This window comes from Cavia porcellus, unplaced genomic scaffold (assembly GCF_034190915.1).
Source record: "Cavia porcellus strain 051 isolate PalLab524CR breed Dunkin Hartley unplaced genomic scaffold, mCavPor4.1 scaffold_17, whole genome shotgun sequence".
Lineage (NCBI taxonomy): Eukaryota > Metazoa > Chordata > Mammalia > Rodentia > Caviidae > Cavia > Cavia porcellus.
The window spans coordinates 61550785-61568724 of NW_026947500.1; the positions used below are offsets into that span (position 1 = coordinate 61550785).

Consider the following 17940-nt stretch of genomic DNA (forward strand, 5'->3'; position numbering starts at 1 on the left):
GAGAGGAAAACTGTGGTATTTTTTTCCAGCTCTGCCTATTTGACAGTCAGTCAGATGTTGGGGAGATTTGTTGGGTGCAACCATTTTGTCCAAAAGAGTTATTTTTGGGTGTGGGAAGAATATGTCAAAAGGAGAGGACACAAAGGGGTCACACAGGATTAGGGAAATTTCTGGTGGATTTTCCTGAAGCCCAGGGTTTTGTTCTTTTTTTTTTTTTCTGATGCATCAGTGGAAATGGAACTGTCTGGGAACTATGAAAGTGAGTTTGAGGAAATACATGATAACCAATCTCTCTGTCTCTCTCTGTTTCTCCATATCTGTCTCTCTCTATCTCTGCCTCCACCCCTCTCTCTGAAGCAAATCATATATATATATATATATATAAAACACAGGTTTATATATATATATAAATATATTTATATAAATAAATATATATATTTATATATATATAAATATATATATATATAAATATATATATATATATATATAAAACACAGGTTTGGAGGTGATGTAGAATGCTGATATAAAAACAGAGACTTTGGAGTTTCATTTTTATTTTGTCCTAATCTTTTTTCCCATTTTTTATTTTAAGGAGCATAAAACCAACAAATATAAGACACAATAAAACCAGTCAAACTAAACCAGTGTAAGTAATACAGGACTTGAAAATCAAGCAGAACAGGATAGAATAGAAACAATAAAAACAAAGCAATGAATGCAATAAAGTACTTCAAAACAAGCCTATAGTAAATTCAAAATGGCTACCATAATATATCCTGCTATCTTTAAAATAGCTGCTCCTGCTATCGGATTTAACACAAACAAAAGAGAACAAAACCAAACCCAACAAAACAATGAGCATGATACAGGACCTCAAAACAAGAAAATAGAGAATTAACAATGGCTACCGCCCTCAGAAGAAGATCCCCTCTAGCTGCCACACTGTGAACTGCTGTCCTCGGAGCAAATGATCAAACCACCAGCCCTAGACCTGCAATGTTAGTGAAACACCAAAGCACCACAGGCATCCAGTTGCGTTTCACCTCCATAGCTATCATCACAGCCTGTATTTCTCTGGATCAGCTGGTGGCTTACGGGGGTGGGGGTGGAGATTGTTTGCCAGCCTGTGCACCAGAAGGAGCTGGGATCTGGCTGTCCCCACTCTGGGGGTGGCTGGTGCATGGTGCTGGCTCCCAGGTGGGGTTTGCTTTCTGGTGTGGTCTTGTTCTCTCGCCTCTGCAGTCCGTGAGTGGTGCTGACTCACAGTGAGAGGCTTGAGTCTGGCAGTCCCCACTCCTGCAGCAGCCGGGGGATGGCACTGGTTCTGAGGTGAGGCTTGCTTCCTGGTGTTATATTGTCTTAATCTTGAGTCCTTCCCCGTACCTCTCCCTTCTTCGGCCCCCCCCCCTCCATATATTTCTTCTGTCTGTCTCCTTTCCTTCTCTCCCTCCTTTCCTTCCTTCTTTCATTCATTTGTTCCTTAGTTACTGGAATTTCTGTTTTCTCATTCAGAAAATACAAATAAATACTCATCTCTACTAACAGCCTTTCTTGCTGTGACAACATGAACCTAAGAAAGTTGTGACACCCTAACTATTTTAGCTGTACAGTGCAGTGGCAGGAAGTAAATTTATGGGGTGTGCAGTCGTCACCACCATCCATCTATCTCCAGAATTTGAGGCTTCAAGGCATTAAGTATAGGAAGCATCTGCCAGATGCCTGTTACAAAGTCAGCCCTCATGCTGTGGAGTGTTTTTAGTTGAGGAGATGTGGTTGGGCAGAAGGAGATCAGATTCTTTTGGGCAATTATAAAGCTCTCAGCAGTGACCTGCACTAAACTCCTTTACCAGCTCTCTATCTGGCTTTAAGTTTGTGGTAAATTGGGAGGATTATTATTTTCTGTATGGAGTCATGGAAATAGTTGCTGTACTCCTGGGATTTATGCTGTTTGAACTGTATGTAATTAAGAAGAAATTTATAGAAGAGGATTTGGTGTATGAAATCCCTACAGATCCCTTCAAACTTACTGTAAGTGAGAAGTTCTCAGTGGAGGAGAGTTTTGTACCCTGGGGGATGCTTGGCAATGTTGGAAATTTTTTTAGTTGTCACCATCAGATGCAGTGCTACCCGACAGTTACTGGACAGCTCAGGTCCAGGATTCTATTACTAATTCTACAATGCATGGGGAAGTTTCCCAAGACAAAGAAAGACCCAGGCCCAAATGGGGTCAGTGTGACAAACTGTGTTATGAGACCCTGGAGGTGGAGAAGGGGATGAAAAGGGTTTTGTGACTTTGGCAACAGAATACCCAGGGCAGAGCAGGGATAGGCTTGTTCCAGCAGGTAAGGACAGGGCATGAGCCCAGGACTGAATGGGTGAACAGACAGGGCAGGGCTGCTTTAGAACAGGCTGACACACCCTATGTGCCCAGCACTGTGCCAAAGCATGGGCTGCCCTGCCAATGCCCTTATTTCTCTTTATCTTTCACTGACACAGTGTCATGCATATTTCTGAGTTGTAGTGACATTTCCATAGGTGTATATGTGGTATAATGGTCTCACAGGAGCATATCTCCAGGGTATACAATTTACTTGTGTTGGTGACATTCACAATTGTGCCTGCTCTCTATTTTGTAACACTCAAATGTGTCAGCTGCAATTTTCCTGTTGCACATTAAACATTAGTCTCTCATCCAACTGTCCCTGCCATGTGCATTAACTGGCTTCTCTCTCCCACATTTTTAAAGGCTTTTAACCAGTATTCTATTCTCTGGTTCTTTTAGGTCAAATTTTACTTTCTACACACAAGCAAGAACGTGTGGAGTATTTTGGTGCCCAGTTTATTTCACACAACAGAACCTCCTCCAGTTCCCTCTATGTTATTACAAACTAAAAGACAACCCAGGTTATTGCCAACTGTTTCATGGATGAAGAAGCAATGCCCTCCCTTCCAGCTGCCTCAGGAACTCCTGAGACTTTCTGAACTCAGCTCCAACATTTCCTTTTCTGTGTTTCTGCTGCTGGGGTTGTGGGTGGTGCTAGGTGTTCACAGACAGTGTGGGTCTGGCTGAGCACGGGTGTTGCTAAGGAAATGATGTAAGTGGGCAGCTCCTCCTGCTTCCTGGTCATCTTTCTCAGCCAGCTGATTCACTCAGACAGTTTACTAGAGACACAACACATCTTCCAGATCTAGTGCTTCACAGTTGTCTGTGGAATTAATTGAGACTATGCACTGATCATCCATCTATCATTTGCTGCAAGATATTCACCTATAATGGCTAAACTAATTAATAACTCTCCCTCCATCTACCAAAGGTATTAAACTCACCATCAACTGTCACAAAATATGTGATTATAGTGCCTCTGTTATTTGCATTCTATAGACTCATACAATGAACTTGATCTCTGTGACAGATTTCTGTTTGCTCCATCTTATCATATGGGCATTTGGACCCAAGTCTCTCTGTTCATAAAAAATTGATTTGTTGCTTCAAGCCTTATTTTGCCTTCCCAACTTATTGGTTCTAAATTCTCATTTGGACCAGGACACCTGAGATGGGGGTGTTGAAATATTCCACCAAGACTCCATTGACCCCATTTTTAACTTGGAACTCAAAATTTTGACAGAAAAGATCAATGGCCATCTCTGGTGTGGAGTGTGGCCAAGTGTCGTCTTCTGTTTTGTCCTTAATTGTGACAGACATCACCTGCCAATCAAGAATTGCTCATTTACCTTGGTGTACTGATTCTAGCTATGGATTTATCCAAGACAGAACTCCAGACAGCCACTACAGTTGAAGGCTTTTGACATGTGGGATGAAAATTATTTTCCATCAGCACTCAGGTTTCTTGCCGTTAGTCTCTTGGATGTCTATCTCTTAAAATACGTTGAGTAAATGTGATGGATATGAATGCATCAGTGGTTTCAGACTTCATTCTGGTGAACCTCTTTGGTCGATCAGGGTCACACCAGATCCTCTTCTCACTGGTGGCCACCATGTTTGTCATGGGTCTCCTGGGAAATGCTGTTCTGCTCTTCTTGATCCATGAGGACCCGCGGCTCCACACCCCCATGTACTTTCTGCTCAGCCAGCTCTCCCTGTTTGACATTGGCTTCCCCCTGGTCACCATCCCCAAGATGGCATCAGATTTCCTGCGAGGAGAAGGCTCCATTTCTTTTGGAGGCTGTGCAGCTCAAATATTCTTCCTGACAATGATGGGTGTGGCTGAAGGCGTCCTGCTGGCCCTCATGTCATATGACCGCTATGTTGCAGTGTGCTGTCCCCTGCAGTATCCAGTGCTCATGAGGCGCCAGGTGTGCCTGCTCATGGTGGGCTCCTCCTGGCTGGCGGGTGTGCTCAATGCTTGCATTCAGACGCCCATCACCCTGCACTTCCCCTACTGTGCCTCCCGCATCGTGGACCACTTCTTCTGTGAGGTGCCAGCCCTGCTGAAGCTCTCCTGTGCAGACACCTCTGCCTATGAGCTGGCGCTGTCCACGTCCGGGGTGCTGATCCTGCTGCTTCCCCTTTCCCTCATCGCCACCTCCTACAGCCACGTGTTGAAGGCTGTTCTACGCATGCGCTCGGAGGAAGCCCGAAAGAAGGCCTTCGCCACCTGCTCGTCACATATCACAGTGGTGGGGCTCTTTTATGGTGCAGCAGTGTTCATATACATGGTGCCTGGAGCCTACCACAGCCCACACCAGGACAACGTGGTCTCCCTCTTCTACAGCCTCGTTACTCCCACACTCAACCCCCTCATCTACAGTCTGAGAAACCGGGAGGTGCGGGTGGCATTGGTCAAGGTGCTCAGCAGAGCTGCCCTCAGACTGAACCGGTGACCACGTGAGGACTTGCTGCGGTGACCTCAATGGCTCTTCATCACATCCGTCTCTCCAAAAATTCATTGGTTCCAGCTGCCAAGGGCCTGTGTACACAGCTAAACATCTGGGCAGTTTCCCCTGCCCGGTAATAAGTCAGGTTCCTGCTCTTCCTCGTGGGCCTGGGAATCAGTAACAGCAGAATCAGTCACTATAGTGTATCGGTTCTCCAACAAGGTACCGTTTCCAGGGCGAGAAGGCCCTATTATGAGATTTGTTATCGAATTTGTAATTATGTGGTTGAGACCATTTGCTAACGATATGTTCTATGAGTCATTATAGTTTTGAGGCAAAGGGGCTATTCTCTTTTATGTTTAAAGAAATAGACTTTAGAAAAAATAACTCACAGTCTTATTGAAAGCAAGTGACATAGCTGAACTAAACCCATCAGTCTCTTATGCCAAAGACAACTGCCTCCAGCAACTCTGATGTTAAGCCTGTGGCAGCAATACATCTGTGTGTGTGTGTGTGTGTGCGTGTGCGTGTGCGTGTGCGTGTGCGTGTGTGTGTGGTTGGTTGTCCGGGCAACCTTTGGAGACCACCCTATTCCTGAAGATGTGAATTGTTGCTTCCAATAGAAGTGGGTTTAAACTTAGAAGTATTTATATTTACAAAATATTTGATAAAAATTGGGGTTCATTGAGACTCACAGGAACAACTGATTACATTCTGGCTGCTTTGTCAATAGCCACATATAATTATCAAGTTGTGATGAACAAATACCCAGCTATTGGACTACATTTAACTTTGAAAAATATCTCTCGATAGCTTTATCATGGTGAGGTTGGCATACAATAAATTACATGTAAAGTGAAAAATTTATTGACCTTTCTCCCATACATACTTCTGTGACTGAATCTCCTAATAAAGTCAATGTGTGTCTCACTCCTAGTAGTTTCCTTGTGGTTTTTTGTAATTTCTCCCTTCCAACACTTTCAAAAAGAAACAGATATATTTTCTACTATGATAGATTAGTTTAATTTTCTACAGTTTCCTACAAATAAAACACATAATCTTATGGTTTTTTTAGTCAGTAAAGTATTTGGAATGTCATTCATGTTGCTTATGTCTGTGGTTTATTTCTTTTTACTGTTGAGAGCTATCTGCTCTATGCTTATAACACGTTTGCTCTTAACTCTACATTGTATTATTGATATAGTTAGTATAGCCTTATTTAACATAGGATCAGCATGGTATAACTTGTTACATACATTATTTTACTTGTTTATGATTTCATATTTCAAGTGCACTTATTATATTCAATGTATACTGTGTTTTTTTGGGTATTTTATCCAGTTTGACAAGATCTAACATTTTTTTTCTTCCAGGTATTCCACCAATTTTTATTTATTTATTTTTAAGAGACAAAATTAAATAAAATTTCAAAACAAAGTAATTAGAGGGTAACAAAGATTAATACATTGCATATTGTTCTCTTTAAATTAGTTACTCAGAGTATAAGATATCATTATTTACTTGTCCAAACAATATTAGCACAAACCTTTCTTTTAATGGTTTAAGAGAAATCAGTAGTATAACTATCTTAACTATCACATATATATGATTGTTACATGTAATATATAATTTCTTTCTACTTCTAATAGTAGGGAGATAATACAGTGTTTACACATGCCAGTCTGATTTATTTCACTTAGGATATGATCTAGTTGCATACACTTATCTATAAAGACCTCGAGTTTATCTTTTTTTATAGCTGTGTAGTACTCAATTGTATTGAAATACATCTTTTTATTCATTCCTTTATTGATGGGAATTTAGGTTGTTTCCAAGATTTATCTATTATAAATTGTGCTGTTGTAAACATGTGCACACGTGTTACTGTTGTGTGATGTTTGGAATTTGTTCTGGAAAAATACCCAGAGAGAGAATAGCTGAATGCAATGGTACATCTTGTTCTAGTTTTTTGAGGAATCTCCACACTGATTTCCACTATGGTTGCACAAGTCTACACTTCCACCAACAGTATAGAAGGGTTCCTTCTACCCCCATAGACCAGTCAATGTTTGTTATTGGATGATTTTTTGATGAAAGTCATTCTTTTTTGGGTTGAGGTGGAGTCTCAGTATTATTTTAATTGGCAATTCTTGAATGACCAATAGTGTTGAACATTTTTTCATATATTTGTTTGGCACTTGTATTTCTTCATATGAGAAGTGTGCATTCATTTCAAATGCCCATATTTGGGTTGGGTCTTTGAATTTTGGAAGCCTGATTTAAAAAAAAAATCTGTTTTTCATTTTAATTATATTTTAAAGATTAGAAGACCAAGCAAAACAAAACAGAGCAAACTCAAAACAAAGCAGTGTAAGTGACACAGGACTTCAAAACAATAAGAAATCAACAATGATTATCATGTGCCTCCTGCTGTCTTTAAAATAGCTGTGGATCCCTTCAGGCATAGTGAAAACCAAACAAAACGGAACAGAATAGGAACATTAAATACAAAACAATGTGATAAAGTACTTCAAAATAAGATAGTGATAAATCCAAAATGGCTACCATAATATATCTTGTTATCTTTGAAACAGCTGCCCGTGCTGTCAGATATAATAAAATCAAACAAAACAAAACAGAACAAAACCCAACCCAACAAAACAATGAAAATGATACAGGACTTCTAAACAAGACAATAGGAAATCAACAATGGCCAGCACCCTCAGAAAGAGATCCCCCATAGATGCTACACTGTGTCCTGCAGATGATCAGACCACCAGCTTTAGACCTGCAAAGTTAGGGAAACACTAAAGACTACACGCATTGAATTGTATACTACCTCAATAGCCATCATTGCAACCTGTGTTTCTCTGGAGCAGTTGGTCACTTACGTCCAGAATGGATTGGCTCTCCCTATTTCCCAGCCCCCACATAGGAAGGAGCTGGCATCTGGTTCTTCTGCCAGTGGCCTGCACATGATGCTGATTCACGGGGAAGACTTGCTTCTTGTTGACTTTTTGTTCTCTTCCCCTGCATATACTATGAATGGTGCCAATTCATGGGAAAAGGCTGGCATCTAATTCTCCCCTCAGTGGCCCTTGCTCCTTGTACAAGAGAGTGAACATTAATGCTTTAATTAAATAGCTACAATTAGATAACTGCAAAAACAATTGACAGATGAATGGATAAAAATGTGGTATATGCAACTAGTGGAATATTATTCATCCAGGAAAAACAATGGAATATTGATATATGTTACAGTTTGGGTGAATCTAAAAAAATTAAATGAAAAATATATCATGAAGATTCACACTGCATCATTCCATTATATGAAACACTCAGAACATAGAGAGACAAAAAGCAGATCAGCAGTTGCGAAGGTCTGAAGGCTGTAGGGAATGAAGAATGATAGAAGAATGGTATTATTGTTGAGTGAGTGAATGCTCACTCAAATACCATGTGAGTATTCAGTACCAGTGAGTTGTAAGCATTAGAGTGGTTCACTTTATGTTATGTGAATTTTACCTCAATGAAAAGAGCTACATCTTACTAGAACACAGAATGCAACAAATCATCAAGAAAATTATACACCATTACCAAGTAGGATTCATTCCAGGAATGCAGTTCAACACATGTAAATCAATAAATGTAATGCACCATATTAACAGAGCCAAGGGCAGAAATCATATGACCATCCCAATAGATGCAGGAAAAGCATTTGACAAAGTTCAACACCCATTCATGGTAAAAACTCTAGAGAAAAGTGGAGTAGATAGTCCTTATCTCAACCTGATAAAAGTGATATATGACAAACCAATGGTGAACATCACACTAAATGGACAAAAACTAAGATTTTCTCTAAAATCAGAAACAAGACAAGGATGTCCACTGTTTCCACTCTTATTCAACATAGTCCTGGAAAATTTTATCCAGGGCAATTAGAGAAGAGAAAGAAAGAAAAAGAATAAAGTTAGGAAAGGAAGAAGTTAAATTATTATTTGCAGATGACATGATACTCTACATTGAAGACCCCAAAAACTCCATTAAAAATTGCTGGATCTAACAAACAAATTCAGAGCTGGATACAAAGTCAGCACTGAAAAATCAATACCATTCTTGTACGTGAATAACAAATGCACTGAGAGGGAAATTAGGGGAAAAAACACCTTTCACAATAGCACCCCCCCAAAAAAAGGAGCAATACTAAGGAATCAATCTAATAAAACATGTAAAAGACCTTTAGATTGAAAACTAAAGAAGATTGAAGAGAATATTAGAAAATGGAAAGATAGCTCTTGCTCTTGGATAGGAAGAACCAACATAATGAAATAGGCCATACTTCCAAAACTGCGCTACAGGTTCAATGTAATTACAATCAAAATTCCAATAGCATATCTCACAGAATTAGAGAAAAAAATCCTAAAAACTCATCTGGAAACAGATGACACCTAGAATAGCAAAGGCAATCCTGAGCAAGAAAGACAACACAGGAGGCATCACAATCTCTGACTTGAAATTATTTATAGAAAACTATTATAATAAAATCAACATGGTCCTGGAAGAAGAAAGCAGTCCTGAAGATCAGTGGAACAGAATAGAAGATGCAGACACAACTACAAATAAACTCAGCCATCTTATCTTTGATAAAGGAGCAAAACATATTCACTGGAAGCAACACAGCCTCTTTAATAAATGGTGCTGGAAAAACTGGCTCTCCACATGCTGAAGACTAAAACTAGACCCATGAGGGGCTGGGGATTTAGCTCAGCAGCATAAGCGCCTGCCTTGGAAGCAGGCAGTCGTGAGTTCGATCCCTGGTACCGATAAAAAGGAAAAAGACAAACAAAAACAAAAACAAAAAACTAGACCCATGCTTATTACCATGCACTAAACTAAAGTCAAAATGGATTGAAGACCTAAATATTAACATAAAAACAAATCTATTTAGAAAGTAGGTAGAAATCTTGAAGACAGAATTAGACAGAGAGATGAACAGAAACCAAACTATATGGGAAACACTTCAAAGAATCAACAACTGGGATCTCATCTTATTGAAAATGTTTAGTGGCCAGGACTTTAGCTCAGCAGCACAAGTGTCTGCCTGGCATGCACAAGGTTGTGAGTTCAATTTCAGTACTAAAAAAGATACTTTTGCATATCAAAAGAAATAAACAGGTTAAAATGAAAACCCACAAATTGGGAAAAAGTTCAGCCAACTGTCCTGCAGACAAAAGGCTCTTAACCAACACATTTAAATAATTTTTAGGTCATTGATGGACTGCAGAGGGAGAGAATAAGAAGTCAACAAGAATCAAGCCCTCCCTGTGAATCGGTACCATGCATGGGCTGCTGGGGAGAGTCAGAATTCAGCCTTCTCCCATGAGTCAACACCATTTGCAAACAGCTGGGGAAGAGGACAAGAAGTCACCAAGAAGCAAGCTCTCGCTGCAAATTGGCGCCATGTGCAGGCCACTGTGGGGAAAGCCAGACTCCAGTTTTTTCCTATGAGTAGGCATCATTAGTGAACTGCGTGGAAGATAATAAGTCAACAAGAAGCAAGCCTTCTCTGAGAATTGGCACTACGTGAGGGACACTTGCAGAAGAACTAGATGCCAGCCCCTTCCTGTCTGTGGGCTGGGAAACAAGACGAGCCACCTCCTACTCTACCCCACATCCTGCTGTGAGTGACTGCTGATCCAGAGAAACACAGGTTGCAGTGATGGCTGTTGAGGTAGAATACAATTTAATGTTTATAGTGTTTAGTGTTTCCCTGACTTTGCAGGTCTAAAGCTGATGGTCTGATCATCTATTCAGAGGACGGCAATACACACTGTAGCATCTATGGGGGATCTCCTTCTGAGGGTGGTGGCCATTGTTGGTTTCCTATTGTCTTGTTTGGAAGTCCTGTATCATTTTCATTGCTTTGTTAGGTTGGGTTTTGTTCTGTTTTGTTTTGTTTGATTTTATTATATCTGACAGCATAGGCTGTTTCAAAGATAACAAGATATATTATGGTAGTCATTTTGGACTTACTATTATCTTGTTTTGAAGGACTTTATTGCATTAACTGTTTTGTTTTTATTGATTGTATTGTGTTCTGTTTTGTTTGCTTTTTTACTATGTCTGAAGATATCTGCAAGTATTTTGAAGATAACAGGAGACATATGGTAACCATTGTTGATTTTCTACTGTTTTGAAGTCCTGTGTCACTTACACTGGTTTGTTTTGATTGGGTTTGTTCTGTTTTGTTTTGCTTGGATTTATTCTCTTCAAAATAAATGTATATATATATTTTACCTTGGTTTTGTGTATCTCACTAATTTATGCCTTTATTAAACCCTCATTACACATCAAAGACAAATTTCACTTGATTAGTTTGATTTATATTCTCTGTACTGTAGAATTCATTTTGATAGTATTTTTCTGAGAGTATTTGCACCTCTGATCATCAGGCATTCTTGTGTGTAGTTTTCTTTAAGCTCTTGGAGAGAAGATCAGTGAAGAATTAGTAGTGACTACAAAGATCAAAACAGAATCCTGGAGCTAAAGCATTCAATAAATAAAATAAAAAATATAATCCATAGTTTCAGGAGCAGATTCACTGAAGCAGAGGAAAAAATTTCCATGTTAGAAGATAGTTTTTAAAAAATAATCTGAACAAAATCAAAATTAGAAATAATAAGGTAGACAACAATAATTGTGAGAAAAATCAAGTGAACATACCTTTATACTATATTCATTTGAGAAAGCAAAGAGAAGATAAAGTCACAGGACAATCTACTCCATGAAATAATTTCTGAAAACTTTCAGAATCTTGAACATTCAGTTCCAGGAAGCTAAAGACACTCATAATAGATTTAACAAAGTAGTCTCTTTAAAGTTAGAGAAGTTATAAGTAATCCATCAGAAGTACAAGATAAAGAGAAAATTTTAGTAACACCAAGAGAAAATTGTCAGGTCACCCTAAAGTGAAGCCCTGTTAGAATAATAGCAGACTCTTCAGCAAAAGTTGTACAAGCTATAGAAGAATGGGATCATGTTTTGAGTCCTAATCAAAAAAATTTGAACCAAGGACATCAAACGTAGTAAAGCTATTCTTCAGAAATAAATAATACATACAAACAGGAGCTGTGCAAGACCAGCTTGCAATAATGCTTAAGGAATATCTACAGCAGAAGTGAAAGAATGGTAACTACTGCACCATGCAAACGTGCAGAGACTCAGTACTCGACAACAGAGCTTCAGAATAACGGAGAAAGAGAACAGAAGAAAACTTTATCAGTACAGAAATGTACTGAACCACAAAGATGATCAAAGAGAGGAAGTAAGCAGTGAAGGATACACAAAACAACTGGAAGAAATTCACCTAATGTCAGGAGTATGTCTTTATTATCAATAACAACCTTATGCTGCCTATAAGAAACTCACTTTACCATTAAAGGCACACATAAACTGAAAGAGAAGGAATTGGTAAAGATATTCCACGCAAATGGAAAGAAAAAGTGGGTAGTAGTGGCTAGTACCAGATACTCTAGGACAGACATTAAGACAAAAAGTAAAAAGAGAGACAGAGGAGGACATGTGCAGTGATAAATTGTAAATATATGTGCATGCAATGATAGAACAATTAAATAAAACATATTGTTAGATCTAAGAGGAGACATAAACCCTAATTTAACAATAGATGAAGACTTTGACACCCTAATTTCATCAATAGGTTATTGAGACAAAAAACAAAAAAAGTTGAAGATAATATAGTACAAAGATTCTAATATCTATTAAAAATATTTTGCCTAATACTTTACAAATATATTTGGTGTCAAAAGCACAGGGAATATTTTCTACACACACACACACATACATCAAACCTGAACTTTCCAAAAATATCAAAAGCATAACCTGTATCTTTCAGATCACAATGCACTAAATAGAAATAAACAAGAACAATTTTGGAAATTACAAAAATGCATGAAATGAAATAATTTCTTAAATGACTGGTAGATCAATGAAGATGTGAGAAGAGAAATTAAAAATTTATCAAATCAAATAAAAATGCAAACACAGCATACTAATACCTGTGAAGTACACCACATGTGACATGGGAAAATTTACAAAAAAAAATTGCCAGTGTAAAAAAATTGAAATATTTTAAATAAGCAGGAAGATGCAACAGCAGGAATTAAAAAAAAAAAAAAAGGGTGGGGGAAACCCCAAATAAGTACCAGGAAAGAAATAATAGAGATCATAGCACAAATATATACAAGAGACTAAAAATATAAAAGAGTAATATAATAAAATTTTGGTTTATTGAAAAACATACACAGCCCAGCTGCCTACGCTGTCCCACCACATCTGCACCTGCCTGGGGCCGGGAGCTGCTGGGTGGCATCCTTTGTCCAGAGAACACAAATTGGTCTGGTGGAGCCCGGGCTGGGATTGCTATGAGGGCTCCAGCGAGTCCCCTCACGGTGGGCTTTGGGCTTTGGGCTAGGGCTGTATCATCACATCTAAGCGCTGCAAGACCAGTGACTACTCTAGCATGGGTTCACATGAAAGTATTCACATATCCACTTGGTGCAGCAGGACGCTCCAAGGACCCCTGCTGCACCCCTACCAAGATGGCCCCAGTGCACGCACTCTACTTCAGTGACACGCAGCAGATTATCTAAGGCAGGCTCCCAGGCGTCGTGATGCATCACCGTGTCTGCTCCTAAGATGAGAGACAGTGGACGTCTCCTCCACAGATCCTTCCCTGACACCTCCAGCCCTGTCCCTTCCCACAAGCCCCAGAGCTCCCTCCACCTCTTCCAGGAACTGCACACTTTGTTCCCTGACAGAGCAGTGTGGCACAGAACAGGGAGGCAGGGGAGACTGAATGGTGAGGGGTGGGAGGAGGGGAGAGGGCCGACTGGAGTGGGTGAGGTTTGCAGGCAAGAAGGTTTGGCAAGAGGCCAGAGAGATGCAGAGACAGAGGGACTGAGACAGAACAACAGAGGGCATTGAGAATGCAAGGGAACAGAGAAGCAGGAGAGACAGAGATTAGGTGGAGATAAACACCGAGAAAGAGGCGGAGATGGAGTAATAAGTGCAAGTCCATTTTACTGTAAAGTGTGCTGCTAAAGAGGGATTTGGTGTAGTTTGGGGAGATTCCTGGGCCGCTCAGTAGGAGAGGAAATCTATCCATTCTTAGCTTCCTCCATCTTTTCCTCCAACGGTGGCGGTGGTGGGGGAAGGGCTTTGGGGATGTGTTTATTTATTTATTTATTTATTGTGACTTATTGCATACTTGGCTTTACTGGATTAGGACGGTCGCTGCACACTACGACCCACTTGTCCCCCACTTTTTTCTCCAAATTCTACTCACCCACAGTACTCACCCAAGCACTTCTAGAAAGCCCCCAGGGCTGGGAATGGGAGCAAAGAGCAAAAAGGTCAACACAGAAAGTTTCTAGCCCCTAAGTACCCTAATTAACTTCTTGAGCCAAAGTGTATGATCAGGAAACAGTAAAAAGTTGAGGTTTAAGAATTATGGAAAGGGAGCATCTTCAGCATCCAGGATCTATATGGGAGCTACTAATCTTCTGGCTGGTTTTCTCCATGGAATAGTTTCTTTAGCCAGGAGGCACAGCCTGCTTAGGTTCAGAGAGACCAAAGAGCCTGTGGAATGTGGACCAGCCTCTGTCTCAGGTCAGTTAAAAAAGCAAGAGATCCCAGAATCCCTCAGGTCTGGGAAGAGTTTGGAGGAGTCAAGAAAGGAATGGGGAAGCAGGCTGAAGGTTCCAGGGCTTTCGAATCCAAATTCAAATCGCTGTGCAGGGCTATGGAATGGAGCCAACAGACCGAGGTAGAAGTGGTTCATTTCTCCTGCAATCATGGCCCACCCTGCTCTGGACTCACTGGGCCTTAGTTCTTCCCCCAATGGAATGAGGAATAACAGCCCCTGCCACAGCCAAGAGGTGACTCCTGAGCTCTTACCACACGGGTACTCTTTGGACACAAATTGCCTCTCACCGTGGGATCAGGGAACAAGGGCACCAGCGCATGGTGGACAGATGTGCGTCAGAGAGTGCAGGTTCCCTCCTGCCAGCCCGCTGGCCAGTGCCTGAAGCTGAGGAGTGGACAGTTTCTACCCCTACCCGTACCCGTACCTCACCTGCGGCCCCCTTGGCTCCAGGCAAGAGCCTAGAGGATGTCAGGAGAGGAGGGTGTAGAAAAAAAAATTTTCCGCTGTCAGTAAACTCAGCGGCTATGGTCTGGTGGAAACAGAAATGGACTGAACTGGCGCTGGTGTTGGAGACACCTGCAAGGCTTGCTTGCTCTTTCTGAGTTCCTGTCTCTTCCCCTTGGACCACATCATGGAGGGGGCAAAGGTACACACATGGCCACCCTGGGAAGGTGATGTTGGTGAGTTTGTACATCTGACTCTATTCTTACGTCAGGAAACGAGATAAGGCATTTCAGTAGAGGAGTGAGCTGGAGCCATTAGACTTTTTGACTAATCTCCTTCATAGCAGCTGTGTTTAATCCCCACACTTCTCCTCATGGCCCTGTTCATCCTTCTTTCTGCTTCCCAGGGTCAAATACCTCTTGATCTTGGCAGGGTTGGGGCTGGGCAGTAGGCATCATTCCTCTACAGAGTCTAGAGAGCTGGGGGATTAAACTTGGGATACACTTAAAGTACTGCCCCTTTAGTACCACCAAATAGAGACCTCGTGAGAGAGGAGAAGTTTCTCTTAGAATATAAATCTGTGAGTTGAAGTCTTGGATTCCTGTCCTTTTTCATCCCCACAAAAGTAGGTGAAATAGAGAAGCTTGGAGACATAGCCCAGCAATCCACGGGGAGCTGGCCCCTCCAACGCCTTGTGTGGACCTGGCCAGTGCCCATTTGAACTGGTTATTAGTGTGGCTGTTCAGTTGGTGTGTTTGGTATATTGTGTCCACGAGTCTTTGTTACGTGTGTCTGAATAGGGTGCCACAGGGCCTTGGAATGCCAGAAAGGAATTCTTCACTGGAATCAGTGCTTCCTGGAAGGAGCCATTGCAAAAAGGCTATCAGGCAGCTTTCAAGTTATGTGACAGAGAGCAATGCTGCCTACAGGGCTCTCTGAGGTTTGGAATGGTTGCATGACATGGCCCAGCATTTCAATCTGAAAAAGGAAAAATAAAAGCAGTGAAAGAAAGTAGTTAATAAAGCTTTAGCTAGATCAACAACAACCACAAAAGAAGACTGAATAAGGAAAGTCAGAATGAAAAAGACGTGACAGCTGACACCACAGGAATACTAAAGTTCATTGAGGTCTTTTAGGGAACATTATGTGCTAACATACTGGAAAACCTAGAAGAAGGGTGAGTTTGTGGTTACAGATAGATTAGCAAAACTGAACCACGAGGACACAGAAAACCTTAACAGACTAGTAAGATATTGTATCACTCAGAAAATCTCTCACAGCAGAGAAAAGCCCAAGATCAAATATCTTCATTACTAACTTTATCAAACTTTATTTGATTTTTAGGAGGCATAAAGGGATTTATTAGCATATGTAGATTACTCAAGAGCAGCCTATTTAGGACCCCTCCTGTCTCCTAAGAGCTATCCCAGTGCCCATTCCTTTTCTCCAACAAATTTTCTTACTCTAAAAAAAAAGGAAGTTACTCAAGACTTTTTCCCTTCCAGGAAACTAACTAGAAGTATCCTAGGGCTCTTAAAGACATCATAAACCTGCACACTGGGCTCTGGGCTTGTGCCTTTTACCTGTAAATTATACATCATCCAATAGGCCTCCACTCTTTTTATTAAAGAGAAAAAAAAAACCACAGGAAAAAAACTAAAAAACAAATAGAAAACAGCAGCAACAAAATCCCCAAACAATAGTGATACAGGATTTTAAGACAAGGTGACAGGAATTTAATAATGGTTGTCATATTGCAAATTATTACCTTCAAAAGAGTTACTTGGATTACCACATACAGGCATGTGAAACTGATCAAACAATATGGGCACTAACCGTTCCTTTCCTTGAACTAATAGAATTAGCAGAACAATTATCTTAGCTATTGTGTGTGTATATACAAACATACATACACTTTTTTCCTTTTTCTTTCCTTCTTTTCGCCTTTCCCCCATCCTAGTTTCTCTTTCCTTTTGAACAGTTTCTTTTGTACTTTTTGGGTCTTGTTTACTCTTTGAGTTTCTTACTCTAGGAGATGACAGTGCTCACACATGAGGGTCTGATGATTTCACGTGTGAGTGTGTGGACCTCCACCCTAAGGGAACGGCGATGTTAGCAGAGCTGCACTTCAAACACAGTTTGCCTTCCAGCATAGCATTCCAGACGGGGGACCTGATAGGGAGCAGGCACACACATCCCACTTTACCCCTCTTCAAGTCACCCCCAAGCCCCACAAGTATACCCACTCGGGATCAAAAGGCACCTCTTTCCCTTGAGGGTCCACACTCTATTTCTTTGAATGTGTGTTTGCCAGGCTTTAACAGAGGGGTTAAAGGAAATTATTGTCATTATTCCAAGGAACTGAAAAGAATTGAACCTTCCCAAGTTATTCTGTGAAGCCAGCACTACCCTGAAGTCAAAATCAGACACGGACACAGCCAGAAAGGAAAACTATTGGCTAAGATCTCTGATGAACCTGGATGCAAAATCTTTCAAATATACATTAGCAAATTAAACCCGAAATCAAATAAAATGATACACCCTATGATTATGTGAGATGTAACTGAAGGATGCAAGAATAGTGCCATATCTACATATCAGCGAATGTAATATATTAAATTAAAATACTACGGCAACACAAAGGAAACAATCGACGGAATGAAGAGCCAACCAACAGAACAGAGAGAAATATTTGTAAAGTATACATCTCACTACAGATTAATACCCAGAAAATTTATGGAAATCAAACTGAACAGCAGAATATCAAATAATCAGATTTTAAGAATGAACAAATGAGCCAAATAGATATGTATCAAAAGAGAATAAACAGATGTCCAATAAGGGTAAGAAGAGATGGTCAAAATTACTAAGCGTCAAGGAAACAAATCAAAACCGTGATAAGGGCAATCTCACTGCAGTTAGAATCACCATAATGA

The 17940-nt window shown here is 40.5% G+C and overlaps 1 protein-coding gene across 1 annotated transcript; it reads left to right on the plus strand.

The window, feature by feature from the left end:
- The first annotated feature begins 3900 nt into the window (after nucleotides 1-3900).
- On the plus strand, nucleotides 3901-4933 carry LOC100715079 (olfactory receptor 2Z1). The gene has a single exon (XM_003461410.4). It carries the CDS (start codon nucleotides 3901-3903, stop codon nucleotides 4840-4842), a length of 942 nt encoding a protein of 313 aa, XP_003461458.3. The 3' UTR covers nucleotides 4843-4933.
- Nucleotides 4934-17940: the final 13007 nt, after the last annotated feature.